The sequence below is a fragment of the Crinia signifera genome, chromosome 1 (genome assembly GCF_055691185.1).
Source record: "Crinia signifera chromosome 1, ASM5569118v1, whole genome shotgun sequence".
NCBI lineage: Eukaryota > Metazoa > Chordata > Amphibia > Anura > Myobatrachidae > Crinia > Crinia signifera.
In genome coordinates, this window is record NC_139217.1 from 42,126,367 (window position 1) to 42,141,115 (window position 14,749).

The following is a 14,749-nucleotide window of genomic DNA, read 5'->3' on the forward strand; positions in this document are numbered from 1 at the left end:
CCCTCTCACACCCTCTGTCCTTAACACACTGCCCTAATCCATCCCTGCCACTTACTGTCCTCTACCTCCCCTCTCACACCCCTCTGTCCTATACACACACTGCCCTATTCCATCCCTGCACTTACTGTCCTCTACCTCCCCTCTCACACCCCTCTCTCCTATACACACACTGCCCTATTCCATCCCTGCCACTTACTGTCCTCTACCTCCCCTCTCACACCCTCTGTCCTACACACACTGCCCTATTCCATCCCTGCCACTTACTGTCCTCTACCTCCCCTCTCACACCCCTCTGTCCTATACACACACTGCCCTATTCCATCTCTGCCACTTACTGTCCTCTACCTCCCCTCTCACACCCCTCTGTCCTATACACAGGCTGCCCTATTCCATCCCTACCACTTACTGTCCTGTACCTCCCCTCTCACACCCCTCTGTACTATACACACTGCCCTATTCCATCCCTACCACTTACTGTCCTCTACCTCCCCTATCACACCCCTCTGTCCTATACACACTGCCCTATTTCATCCCAGCCACTTACTGTCCTCTACCTCCCCTCTCACACCCCTCTGTATTATACACACACTGCCCTATTCCATCCCTGCCACTTACTGTCCTCTACCTCCCCTCTCACACCCCTCTGTCCTAAACACACTCTGCCCTATTCCATCCCTGCACTTACTGTCCTCTACCTCCCCTCTCACACCCCTCTGTCCTAAACACACTCTGCCCTGTTCCATCCCTCTGACACACAATCATTCTAACTATGACTCTGGGCTCTCCCATCTGAATGCACACTCACACCAGCAGAAGCTCTGTGTAAGTCATACAGGCAGAACACATTTCTCCTGTGGTGCCAATCAGTGTAATTATAGTAAGTTTCATGTTCCCATTGAGTCCGGTTCCACCTTGCCGCCGCGTTATTGAGCAGCGCCCTGCTTGCCTTAATGCAAGGTTTCCAACTGCGTGTTAACAGTCTGTCTCAGTCAATGTCACATTGAATAAATTAACCCCATTATAAATATCTGCTGCACCGATTTCCTTTCCCTGGTGGAGCTTAATTGAACCTCAATTATAATAATAATTCCAATGATTTTACCATCACACCTTTTACACACACAAGGCATGCTGGGAGGTGAAGGCTCCTGTCTGTAGGTTCTGCAGGCATAGAGGCTGTTACAGGGATTCTCCACCTCTGATGTGCCAGGGGGAGCACTGGTTACCTGCAAGTGGCTGTTCTATGAGGCCCAGAGCAAGTAACCAGCAATTCTAAAACAAACACTGAGAGATTCAACATGTAAAGTTGAAGGAACGGGAGGACAGACTGACTGTTACTCTCTATGTCAGGATCAGTAAGGGACTATGGTGCAGCATAGCTCTCCACTGTGTGCCACAGCTAACAGTTATGATGTTGACACTGTTGAAATGTCTGGGTGGGTTTGGACTGTACACCCTAATTCCAAACATGGGAGGTGATACCGTGCTGAGTCTTGTAGTTCCACACAGAAAGAAAATGCAGGTGCACACTATAACTAATTAACATTTATAATTAGAGAAAGCTCTGCATTATAACAATGGGGGTTATTTTGGTTCACTCTGACAAAGTCCTTCTTAGATGGACAAAACCATGCTGCACTGCAGGGGGGCAGATGTAAAATGTGCAGAGAGAGTTAGATTTGGGTGAGTTATTTTGTTTCTGTGCAGGGTAAATACTGGCTGCTTTATTTTTACACTGCAATATAGATCTCACTTTGAAGTAAAACCCCACCCAAATCTAACTCGTTCTGCACAAGTAACATCTGCCCCAGCTGCAGTGCACATGGTTTTGTCCATCTAAGAAAGATTTTGTCAGAAAGAGTGAACTAGAATAAGGCCCAATATGAGGTGCTTAGCACGATTTGGGACAAATTATGGGCCCACCATCTGCAACCAGGTGGCATTATCTGGTGGGTCCCTAACACTTATGTTCAAGTCCAGGGCACAGGATTTCCCCCCGCAGGGCCAGCACAAGCCAGCCCCAATGTCGTCACAAAACATGTCTACATCTGCAACCTTCAGTTGCAAGCGTGAACTGCAGCAGCCCAGGAATAACCCAGGCCGGCACTGCAATGTGAATGAGGTGGTCTTGGGTATGACCTGGCATGGAGCAGTGTACCAAATCCTGGGTCAGGATAGAGTGGAAAAGAGATAATATACAGTATTCTAAGGTGCCTGGTCCTGTAACAGCAGCAGTCCTTATGCAGTGCAGCCATATGTAGTGCATATGTAGTGTACCGTATGTCATTACATCATGCTGCATAGAAATGGGTCATGTGACCTGTAGGTTTGCTCCGGACACTGTAATATGCAGGAATGTGCATTAGTCGGCCTGGTGCAGATAGAAGTACTGCAGCGTCCCCTGTAGCTTTTACTACAAAGCAGTCAAATATATGTCAAAATACTGTTACAGGGTTTTACAACATACGTTCAGGTTGCAAAATGTTTACTACTTCCCATGGTCACTGTACATAAATAAGAAGACAGCAATACCTCTGTTACAAAAAGGGTGCGCGGGTCAATGATGTCCAGAAAGTGCCGAAATCTGCCATAGAAAGTGGTCTGAAAAACACAAAGCAGGAAGTGGTCATAAAATTGCATAACCAATAGTGTAACAACAGATATAACTGTCAGTCTGTGGCCTCCTGCTGCCTCCATTCCCCTCCTCACATCATGTCACTGTCCTGTCATGTGCAGCCCTATCCTCACTGACACATCACTCATCTCCTGATATACTCTGTGCTGCTGGGGACCCTGCTCCTCCCACTATATAACTGTCAGTCTGTGGCCTCCTGCTGCCTCCATTCCCCTCCTCACATCATGTCACTGTCCTGTCATGTGCAGCCCTATCCTCACTGACACATCACTCATCTCCTGATATACTCTGTGCTGCTGGGGACCCTGCTCCTCCCACTATATAACTCTCAGTCTGTGGCCTCCTGCTGCTTTCATTCCCCTCCTCACATCATGTCACTCTCCCTGTCACATGCAGCCCTGTCCTCACTGACACATCACTCATCTCCTGATATACTCTGTGCTGCTGGGGACCCTGCTCCTCCCACTATATAACTCTCAGTCTGTGGCCTCCTGCTGCTTCCATTCCCCTCCTCACATCATGTCACTCTCCCTGTCACATGCAGCCCTGTCCTCACTGACACATCACTCATTTCCTGATATACTCTGTGCTGCTGGGGACCCTGCTCCTCCCACTATATAACTCTCAGTCTGTGGCCTCCTGCTGATTCCATTCCCCTCCTCACACCATGTCACTGCCCCTGTCACATGCAGCCCTGTCCTCACTGACACATCACTCATCTCCTGATATACTCTGTGCTGCTGGGGACCCTGCTCCTCCCACTATGTAACTCTCAGTCTGCGGCTTCCTGCTGCCTCCATTCCCCTCCTCACATCATGTCACTGGCCCAATCAAATGCAGCCCTGTCCTCACTGACACATCACTCATTTCCTGATATACTCTGTGCTGCTGGGGTCCCTGCTCCTCCCACTATATAACTCTCAGTCTGTGGCCTCCTGCTGCTTCCATTCCCCTCCTCACATCAGGTCACTGCCCCTGTCACATGCAGCCCTGTCCTCACTGACACATCACTCATTTCCTGATATACTCTGTGCTGCTGGGGACCCTGCTCCTCCCACTATATAACTCTCAGTCTGCGGCTTCCTGCTGCCTCCATTCCCCTCCTCACATCATGTCACTGGCCCTGTCACATGCAGCCCTGTCCTCACTGACACATCACTCATCTCCTGATATACTCTGTGCTGCTGGGGACCCTGCTCCTCCCACTATAGAACTCTCAGTCTGCGGCTTCCTGCTGCCTCCATTCCCCTCCTCACATCATGTCACTCTCCCTGTCACATGCAGCCCTGTCCTCACTGACACATCACTCATCTTCTGATATACTCTGTGCTGCTGGGGACCCTGCTCCTCCCACTATAGAACTCTCAGTCTGCGGCTTCCTGCTGCCTCCATTCCCCTCCTCACATCATGTCACTGGCCCAATCAAATGCAGCCCTGCGCAGCTCCTGAGGCTGTGAGGAAAAGTACACTCTCTGGACTTACATATCTCCCAACTGTCCCGCTTTTCACAGGAACATCCCGGTTTTCCTGCATCCAGAGGGGCTGGGGGCATAGCCAGCACAGCAGCGAATATGGGGGCATGGCCTTGCGGGAGCATTGCGAGTTATGACCACGCCCCTTCTCACTAGGCCACGCCCCAAAATTTCAAATGCGCTGGTACAAAGCGCAAGAGCATCCATCCTTACATGGCTGTAAAGATGGGAGGTATGGACTTAACCACAGGGGATAGAGGACCTTTCTGTATAGGTCCAAGTAGACAACTAGCCATAGGAGTCCAAATGAATATGCCCCTAATTAATATGCCATTTAATCTTAGTGAGGGCCACATGTGGGGTGCCCGGTAAATGTATCACCCTGCAGCAGGATGGGATTATGCAGCATGCATAGAGCAGGGTGACAGATCCACCAGTACCAGCAGTGGGAGAGACCTGAGGATAAAATAATAAACGCTTTTATGGGCCTGTACTCTGAGCCTATAAACCCCACACTCACACCCTGTCACCTCTGTACGTCCAGACACATCCAAGCCTCACCTGTAACCCAATCACGGAGCCCACGTACTGTATGTCTGCATCTGCGGTGACAATACTCCCGGGACACAGGAGAATTCTAACCTCCACACCTCCCTGTCATCATACAGAAATCTGCTGGTTAAGGGGGTACCTGAACAGGAGCCTTTAAACACACCTCGAACAAGGGGGGGCTTGGTGCAATGCAATCCCTGTCACCATTTTATGCACCCCCTTTAATATCTATAGTGCCCAAGTTACAACAGCAGGGAGGGCAGTTCTATAAGAGGAATGTGCAGTGATGTCTCACAAGGAGTCACATCGATGTAATGCTGGATCCAGGAGGTTGCCAGTGATACCCTGGAGCCCGCAGGGGCCAGGTGCACCCACCGCTGGCCTCAGCATAAGTGACCCTTGCAAGACGGATGCCGCCAGGCTCCCGGCCCCTGGGATCTGCCCCCTATAGAGCATGGCTTTGCTGTATGAACCACATAAGTTACTCCTGGATTGGCTGCCAGGGAAGGCAGATGTCACGCCCGCTGTACGTGTTACTGAGAGATCCAGGGAAACAGCTGGGAGACGTTTATATAAATCTGACCTGATTTCTGGAAATAGCAGCACACGGCAACCCGGTGCAGTCACCTATCAGCGGCGTAGCGGAATGGACAGGACAAGGAATGCCAGGGGGGATACACAGCAGCTAATGAGAACATGCATCAGTTACATGCTGCTTACTAACGCAGGTTACAAGGCCCTGCGCTCAGATACATACCTGCCCTATCGTTAATGACAAAGTATCATTATAATAAATAGGCCGGTAATACAACGCGTAACATCATTATCTCATTTCTATTCTTTATTTACCAATTATCCCTAGTGCCAATCTAAGGCTATTCGGCACCCTAGGCCAGGCATGGCCAAACGATGGCCCTCCGGCTGTTGTGAAACTACAAATCCCATCATGCCTTGCCACAGCTTTGCTATTAGTGAATGCTAAAACTAAGGCAAGGCATGCTGGGATGTGTAGTTTCACAACAGCTAGAGGGCAACAGTTTAGCCATGCCAGCCCTTGGAAAAGCTTCAACCCCTCAACCCCACACTGCCAACGAAATCCACTCTCCAGCCCCTTAGAAGTTCCGCGTAGCCGCCACCTGCTTTAAGTACAACAGGGATGTCTTCCTCATAGATAGGACAGCTAATACTTGGCCAGTGACAGACTGTATTGGCAGCAAAGTGGTTAATTCGCCAGCAGCAGCAGTATCCCGCACCAAGGGCTGGTGTGTGCGTAGGTGGTGCGGCTGCTTTAATATCCCTCATATTTTTATGCTCCTGAGCGATTATTTCATCAACACAGATGAAATGTAAATGATTAAGATAATGCAACATATTTTACTCTCTTAATCATACGGCTGGAGATGAACACTTTGAGGTGGGTGCCAAGATCCTCTCTTCGCTTCAGCGCCACGTTTTCCGAAGGGAGCAGTTGATGACCGTGGATCTGGAGGCCCTTCCGGGACACTCGTCCAATGCTACATATATTTTATGGCACAAGCTTCTCCCTCTCCTCTGCTCCTGGACTCTCCCACGGAGGTAATTGATCTCTGACGGGTGACTGAGCACACAGCCCTTTAACCGAAGCAGACGGAGTGGAAGAGGAAAGTAGCTGAGGGAGAGCCACAGGTCTCTGAAGTCTGGTGCGGAATAACAGGGAACAGCATGCGTTGTACCAGCATGTATATTTATGTATGTAGCGTTACATAAGTCATATCATGGAATGTTGGGTACGCTTACGCTACATCATGCCATGGGCGTGCACTCAGACTAGAGGAGAGAAGATTCCGTACACTAATACCCCTTTCACACTGCAGCTCTTAACCGGTATATTGCCGATATATTGCCAGTATATTGCCGATTTTTTAGCCTGTTAAAATGGTTAGAGCTGCAGTGTGAAAGCACCAGTCTGCATTTACCAGTTACAAATAACCGGTACTTGCAAACGGGTAAAAAGCCTTCATGGTTCAGAGACATTTTTTATGCAGTGTGAACGGCTCTGACCCGGTATACAGTGCATATGTAATGAGCCGCTCATTACATATGCACTGCGCTCTCATAGCTACTGTTTGTCCTGCTTTTACATTGCAAACCTGTTTGAGACCCGGTATTTATATGCAGTGTGAAAGTGATTTAAAACGGTAATATACCGTTTTAAACACCGTTTCAAAATACCGGGTCTCAAACGTTTAGACAATGTGAAAGCGGCTTTATGCTGCCAAACCTGGTCTGACCCGTTTTTTTTTTTAAACGTTTCTTTAACCGGGTCGGAGCAAGTTTATCCCCATTCACACTGCATGTTGTAAACTGTATTTTACTGGTTAATTACCGTTTTTTGTACCTTTCACATTGCAACCGTCTAGAAAGGTACACGGTAATTAACCAGTAATATACCATGCAGTAGGCAGCACTTAGTAACACTCCCTCCCCTGGTACCTGGCAGTGAGGTAGGCAGCGGGCATGCACGGGGGGAGCGGGGGTACCAGGTATCAGGGGAGGGGGGGTACCATCTGCAAGTACCAGGGGGGGATGGGGGTACCAGCTGCAAGGTGCCAGGGGAGGGGGGGGGGCAGGACAGGTACCAGGGGAGGGGGGAGACCAGTGTGGGATACCGTTTAAGACCCTTTCCCACTGCCAAAAAAGGGTCTTAAACAGGTAAAAAAATACCGGTATTTGTTAAACAAGTAAAGCCACATGAAGCTTTCCCACTGCAGCTCTACCCGTTTAAAAGGGCTAAAAAACCTGCAAATTACCGTTTAAGAGCTGCAGTGGGAAAGGGGTATAAGGTGTAAAGGTATATTTACAGTCAGGGTAGAAAAGGTGTGGAACTCCCTTCCAGAAGAGGTGGTGTTGGCAGACACCATGAATACATATAAAATAGGGTTGGACAAACATTATTGGACAACAGAAACAATCAGGGATACAATCCATGATCACAATGTAGCCCAAAGTTGAAACCAATTTAAATAACTTCAAATGGGTATATCACGTTTAGGGGCCTGATTCTGGTTCACTGAATAAGCTGCAAAGATCGCAGACATGCCAGAGAGCCCACCCATCTGCCCCGCCGTCTTTTCCCCTCAAAACCATGCAAGGGAATGTGTTTTACGAAAACACGTCCCCTTGCATGCCACCGAAGCAGGAGAAACCATTCGATGGTCTCTGTCCATTAAGTGATTTGTCCTGTGTTAGCAAATAAAAGTCAGTGGTGATCTCCAGCTGAGGACAGGAGTACAGGACAGTACAGACATGACTGAGGACAGGACAGTACAGGACAGTACAGACATGACTGAGGGCAGGAGTACAGGACAGTACAGACATGACTGAGTACAGGACAGTACAGACATGACTGAGGACAGGACAGTACAGACATGACTGAGGACAGGAGTACAGGACAGTACAGACATGACTGAGGACAGGACAGTACAGACATGACTGAGGGCAGGAGTACAGGACAGTACAGACATGACTGAGGACAGGACAGTACAGACATGACTGAGGACAGGACAGTACAGGACAGTACAGACATGACTGAGGACAGGAGTACAGGACAGTACAGACATGACTGAGGACAGGACAGTACAGGACAGTACAGACATGACTGAGGACAGGACAGTACAGGACAGTACAGACATGACTGAGGACAGGACAGTACAGGACAGTACAGACATGACTGAGGACATGAGTGCAGGACAGTACAGACATGACTAAAGACAGGACAGTACAGGACAGTACACACATGACTGAGGACAGGACAGTACAGGACAGTACACACATGACTGAGGACAGGACAGTACAGGACAGTACAGACATGACTGAGGACATGAGTGCAGGACAGTACAGACATGACTGAGGACAGGACAGTACAGGACAGTATATACATGACTGAGGACATGAGTACAGGACAGTACACACATGACTGAGGACAGGACAGTACGGGACAGTACAGACATGACTGAGGACATGAGTACAGGGCAGTACAGACATGACTGAGGACATGAGCACATGACAGTACATACATGACTGAGGACATGAGTGCAGGACAGTACAGACATGACTGAGGACAGGAGTACAGGACAGTACAGACATGACTGAGGACAGGACAGTACAGACATGACTGAGGACATGAGTACAGGACAGTACAGACATGACTGAGGACAGGACAGTACAGGACAGTACAGACATGACTGAGGACAGGACAGTACAGGACAGTACAGACATGACTGAGGACAGGACAGTACAGGACAGTACAGACATGACTGAGGACAGGACAGTACAGGACAGTACAGACATGACTGAGGACATGAGTGCAGGACAGTACAGACATGACTGAGGACAGGACAGTACAGGACAGTACACACATGACTGAGGACAGGACAGTACAGGACAGTACACACATGACTGAGGACAGTACAGACATGACTGAGGACATGAGTGCAGGACAGTACAGACATGACTGAGGACAGGACAGTACAGGACAGTATATACATGACTGAGGACATGAGTACAGGACAGTACACACATGACTGAGGACAGGACAGTACAGGACAGTACAGACATGACTGAGGACATGAGTACAGGGCAGTACAGACATGACTGAGGACATGAGCACATGACAGTACATACATGACTGAGGACATGAGTGCAGGACAGTACAGACATGACTGAGGACAGGAGTACAGGACAGTACAGACATGACTGAGGACAGGACAGTACAGGACAGTACAGACATGACTGAGGATAGGAGTACAGGACAGTACAGACATGACTGAGGACATGAGTGCAGGACAGTACAGACATGACTGAGGACAGGACAGTACAGGACAGTATATACATGACTGAGGACATGAGTACAGGACAGTACACACATGACTGAGGACAGGACAGTACATACATGACTGAGGACATGAGTACAGGGCAGTACAGACATGACTGAGGACATGAGCACATGACAGTACATACATGACTGAGGACATGAGTGCAGGACAGTACAGACATGACTGAGGACAGAACAGTACAGGAGAGTACAGACATGACTGAGGACAGGACAGTACAGGACAGTACAGACATGACTGAGGACATGAGTGCAGGACAGTACAGACATGACTGAGGACAGGACAGTACAGGACAGTACACACATGACTGAGGACAGGACAGTACAGGACAGTACACACATGACTTGAGGACAGTACAGACATGACTGAGGACATGAGTACAGACATGACTGAGGACATGAGTACAGGACAGTACAGACATGACTGAGGACATGAGTACAGAACAGTACATACATGACTGAGGACAGGAGTACAGGGCAGTACAGACATGACTGAGGACATGAGTACAGACATGACTGAGGACATGAGTACAGGACAGTACAGACATGACTGAGGACATGAGTACAGAACAGTACATACATGACTGAGGACAGGAGTACAGGGCAGTACAGACATGACTGAGGACATGAGCACAGGACAGTACAGACATGACTGAGGACAGGACAGTACAGACATGACTGAGGACAGGACAGTACAGACATGACTGAGGACAGGACAGTACAGGACAGTACAGACATGACTGAGGACAGGACAGTACAGACATGACTGAGGACATGAGTACAGGACAGTACACACATGACTGAGGACAGGAGTACAGGACAGTACAGACATGACTGAGGACAGAACAGTACAGGACAGTACAGACATGACTGAGGACATGAGTACAGGGCAGTACAGACATGACTGAGGACATGAGCACAGGACAGTACATACATGACTGAGGACATGAGGACAGGACAGTACAGACATGACTGAGGACAGAACAGTACAGGACAGTACAGACATGACTGAGGAGAACAGTACAGGACAGTACAGACATGACTGAGGACATGAGTACAGGGCAGTACAGACATGACTAAGGACATGAGCACAGGACAGTACATACATGACTGAGGACAGGAGTACAGGACAGTACAGACATGACTGAGGACAGAACAGTACAGGACAGTACAGACATGACTGAGGACATGAGTACAGGGCAGTACAGACATGACTGAGGACATGAGCACAGGACAGTACATAGATGACTGAGGACATCAGTACAGGACAGTACAGACATGACTGAGGACATGAGTGCAGGACAGTACAGACATGACTGAGGACATGAGTACAGGACAGTACATACATGACTGAGGACAGGAGTACAGGACAGGAGTACAGGACAGTACAGACATGACTGAGGACAGGACAGTACAGGACAGTACAGACATGACTGAGGACAGGACAGTACAGGACAGTACAGACATGACTGAGGACATGAGTACAGGACAGTACACACATGACTGAGGACAGGACAGGACAGTACAGGACAGTACAGACATGACTGAGGACATGAGTACAGGGCAGTACAGACATGACTGAGGACAGGAGCACAGGACAGTACATACATGACTGAGGACATGAGTGCAGGACAGTACAGACATGACTGAGGACAGGACAGTACAGACATGACTGAGGACATGAGTGCAGGACAGTACAGACATGACTGAGGACATGAGTACAGGACAGTACAGACATGACTGAGGACAGAAGTACAGGACAGTGCAGACATGACTGAGGACAGGAGTATAGGACAGTACAGACATGACTGACGACCTGTGTAAAGGACAGTACAGACATGACTGAGGACATGAGTACAGGACAGTACATACATGACTGAGGACAGGAGTACAGGACAGTACATACATGACTGAGGACATGAGTACAGGACAGTACAGACATGACTGAGGACACGAGTACAGGGCAGTACAGACATGACTGAGGACATGAGTACAGGACAGTACAGACATGACTGAGGACATGAGTAGTACAGGGCAGTACATACATGACTGAGGACATGAGCACAGGACAGTACAGACATGACTGAGGACATGAGTACAGGACAGTACATATATTACTGAGGACATGAGTACAGGACAGAACAGACATGACTGAGGACATAAGTACAGGACAGTGCAGACATGACTGAGGACAAGAGTACAGGACAGAACATACATGACTGAGGACATGGGTACAGGACAGTACATACATGACTGAGGACATGAGTACAGGACAGTACAGACATGACTGAGGGCATGAGTACAGGACAGTACATACATTACTGAGGACACGAGTACAGGACAGTGTATAGATTACTGAGGACATGAGTACAGGACAGTATAGACATGACTGAGGACATGATTATAGGACAGTACATACATGACTGAGGTCCTGAGTACAGGACAGTACATACATGACTGAGGACATGAGTAAAGGACAGTACAGACATGACTGAGGACATGATTACAGGACAGTACATACATGACTGAGGTCATGAGTACAGAACAGTACATACATGACTGAGGAGAAGAGTATAGGACAGTTCAGACATGACTGAGGACATGATTATAGGACAGCACATACATGACTGAGGACAAAAGTATAGGACAGTGCAGACATGACCGAGGACATGATTATAGGACTGCACATGCATGACTGAGGACAAAAGTACAGGACAGTGCAGACATGACTGAGGACAGGAGTACAGGGCAGTGCAGACATGACTGAGGACAGGAGTATAGGACAGTACAGACATGACTGAGGACAAGAGTACAGGACAGTGCAGACATGACTGAGGACAGGAGTATAGGACAGTACAGACATGACTGAGGACCTGTGTAAAGGACAGTACAGACATGACTGAGGACATGAGTACAGGACAGTACAGACATGACTGAGGACATCAGTACAGACATGACTGAGGACATGAGTACAGGACAGAACAGACATGACTGAGGACATGAGTACAGGACAGTACATATATTACTGAGGACATGAGTACAGGACAGAACAGACATGACTGAGGACATAAGTACAGGACAGTACAGACATGACTGAGGACAAGAGTACAGGACAGTACAGACATGACTGAGGACAAGAGTACAGGACAGAACATACATGACTGAGGACATGGGTACAGGACAGTACATACATGACTGAGGACATGAGTACAGGACAGTACAGACATGACTGAGGACATGAGTACAGGACAGTACAGACATGACTGAGGACATGAGTACAGGACAGTACATACAGTAGGAGCAAGTTTCATCTTTGCTCCTTTGGTCATGGCTAGCCATGGCTATTCTATTGTTCTCAGTTGCAATACAATACGTATTGCAGCTGAGAACAATAGAATAGCCATGGCTAGCCATGGCCAAGGGAGCAAAGATGAAACTTGCTCCTACTGTACATGACTGAGGACATGAGTATAGGACAGTACAGACATGACTGAGGACATGATTACAGGACAGTACATACATGACTGAGGAGAAGAGTATAGGACAGTTCAGACATGACTGAGGACATGATTATAGGACAGCACATACATGACTGAGGACAAAAGTATAGGACAGTGCAGACATGACCGAGGACATGATTATAGGACTGCACATACATGACTGAGGACAAAAGTACAGGACAGTGCAGACATGACTGAGGACCTGTGTAAAGGACAGTGCAGACATGACTGAGGACAGGAGTACAGGACAGTACAGACATGACTGAGGACAGGAGTACAGGACAGTACAGACATGACTGAGGACATGAGTACAGGACAGTACAGACATGACTGAGGACATCAGTACAGGGCAGTACAGACATGACTGAGGACATGAGTAGTACAGGGCAGTACAGACATGACTGAGGACATGAGTAGTACAGGGCAGTACAGACATGACTGAGGACATGAGTAGTACAGGGCAGTACAGACATGACTGAGGACAGGAGTACAGGACAGTACAGACATGACTGAGGACATGAGTAGTACAGGGCAGTACAGACATGACTGAGGACATGAGTAGTACAGGGCAGTACAGACATGACTGAGGACATGAGCACAGGACAGTACAGACATGACTGACGACTTGAGTATAGGACAGTATGCATCACTGAGGACGTTACAATAGAACAGAACAGGGATGGCTGAGGACATGTCAGGATAGTCATGGCAGGGAACATGACTATAGGACACATTAATGACATGACAAAAGTACAGTATATAGATGACTATAGGACACAACATACATGACTATATGAAACTACATACATGTACTGATGAGATGACTACAGGAACGCATAGACATGAGCACAATGCTACATTCACTACTATTGGAAATTACATACATGACTGAGCACATGACTATAGCACAGCAAATACATGAACATAGGACTACATATCTTGTCCTCTCTATGGAATGGTGACAGGTATGGTAGTGTCCCCACTCCCCCCACAAGACGTTTCCCCGCCCCATTCCCCATTTACCGCGCCCTCTCCAAACAACCACGCCCTCACCAACCCCATTCGTCCAATCCGGGCAAGAAGCCGGCTCGCGGACTACCCGCCTGTTAATCTGAGTGACAGACGAGGCAACTAATGAGAGCGATCTGAGCAAGGCGCGGGGGCGGGGCCAGCTGTCACATCACACGCACCCGGCTCCCATGGACCCCGGGGACTGCGGAGCGGGGGCACCACTCACCTGCTGGAAGCGCGGCCTCCCCAGCACGAACGGAGGGTCGTCCGCCATGTCCGCCCCCGCCACGGGGGGTGCCGGGAGCTGCAGTCCTGGCGGGGAGTCCCCGGCTGCTCCTGCCCTCATTCCCCTGCCGCTGCTGTTCTGTGACTGAGGGGAGGAGCCGCCCGGCCAGAGCTGCTGCCCGCAGCGTGTGACGTCAGACGCAGCCCCGGGGGCTGACGGGAGGTGTAGTCCTGTATGAGCGTGCCCTTGTGCTATAGTGCATAGATATACTGCAACCTAGTCACAAATGCAGTATATACGTGTGTGCTGCGTGTGCAATACTGTCTCCTCACTCCACAGATATATCTCTGAGAGATAATGTGTTTTATATATAAATATATATTTGTACATACATATACATATGTATATACAAATACAGTCACATGTAGTCAGTAACATTGATTAAATCATTGCAATGGCATCTACAAGAGGTGGGATATATTA

General features: G+C 48.7%; 1 protein-coding gene across 1 annotated transcript in view; it reads right to left on the minus strand.

Moving 5' to 3' along the window:
* The window catches only part of SFXN5 (sideroflexin 5), a 195,109-nt gene extending 180,667 nt beyond the window's left edge, over nucleotides 1-14,442 (minus strand). Inside the window, exons 1-2 of the mRNA XM_083189303.1 lie at nucleotides 14,267-14,442; nucleotides 2,533-2,601 (exon numbers count right to left, since the gene is read on the minus strand). Coding sequence (XP_083045429.1) covers nucleotides 2,533-2,601; nucleotides 14,267-14,386 — 189 coding nt within the window. The 5' untranslated portion in view covers nucleotides 14,387-14,442. The remainder of the gene's footprint in view (nucleotides 1-2,532; nucleotides 2,602-14,266) is intronic.
* Between the last annotated feature and the right edge of the window lie 307 nt (nucleotides 14,443-14,749).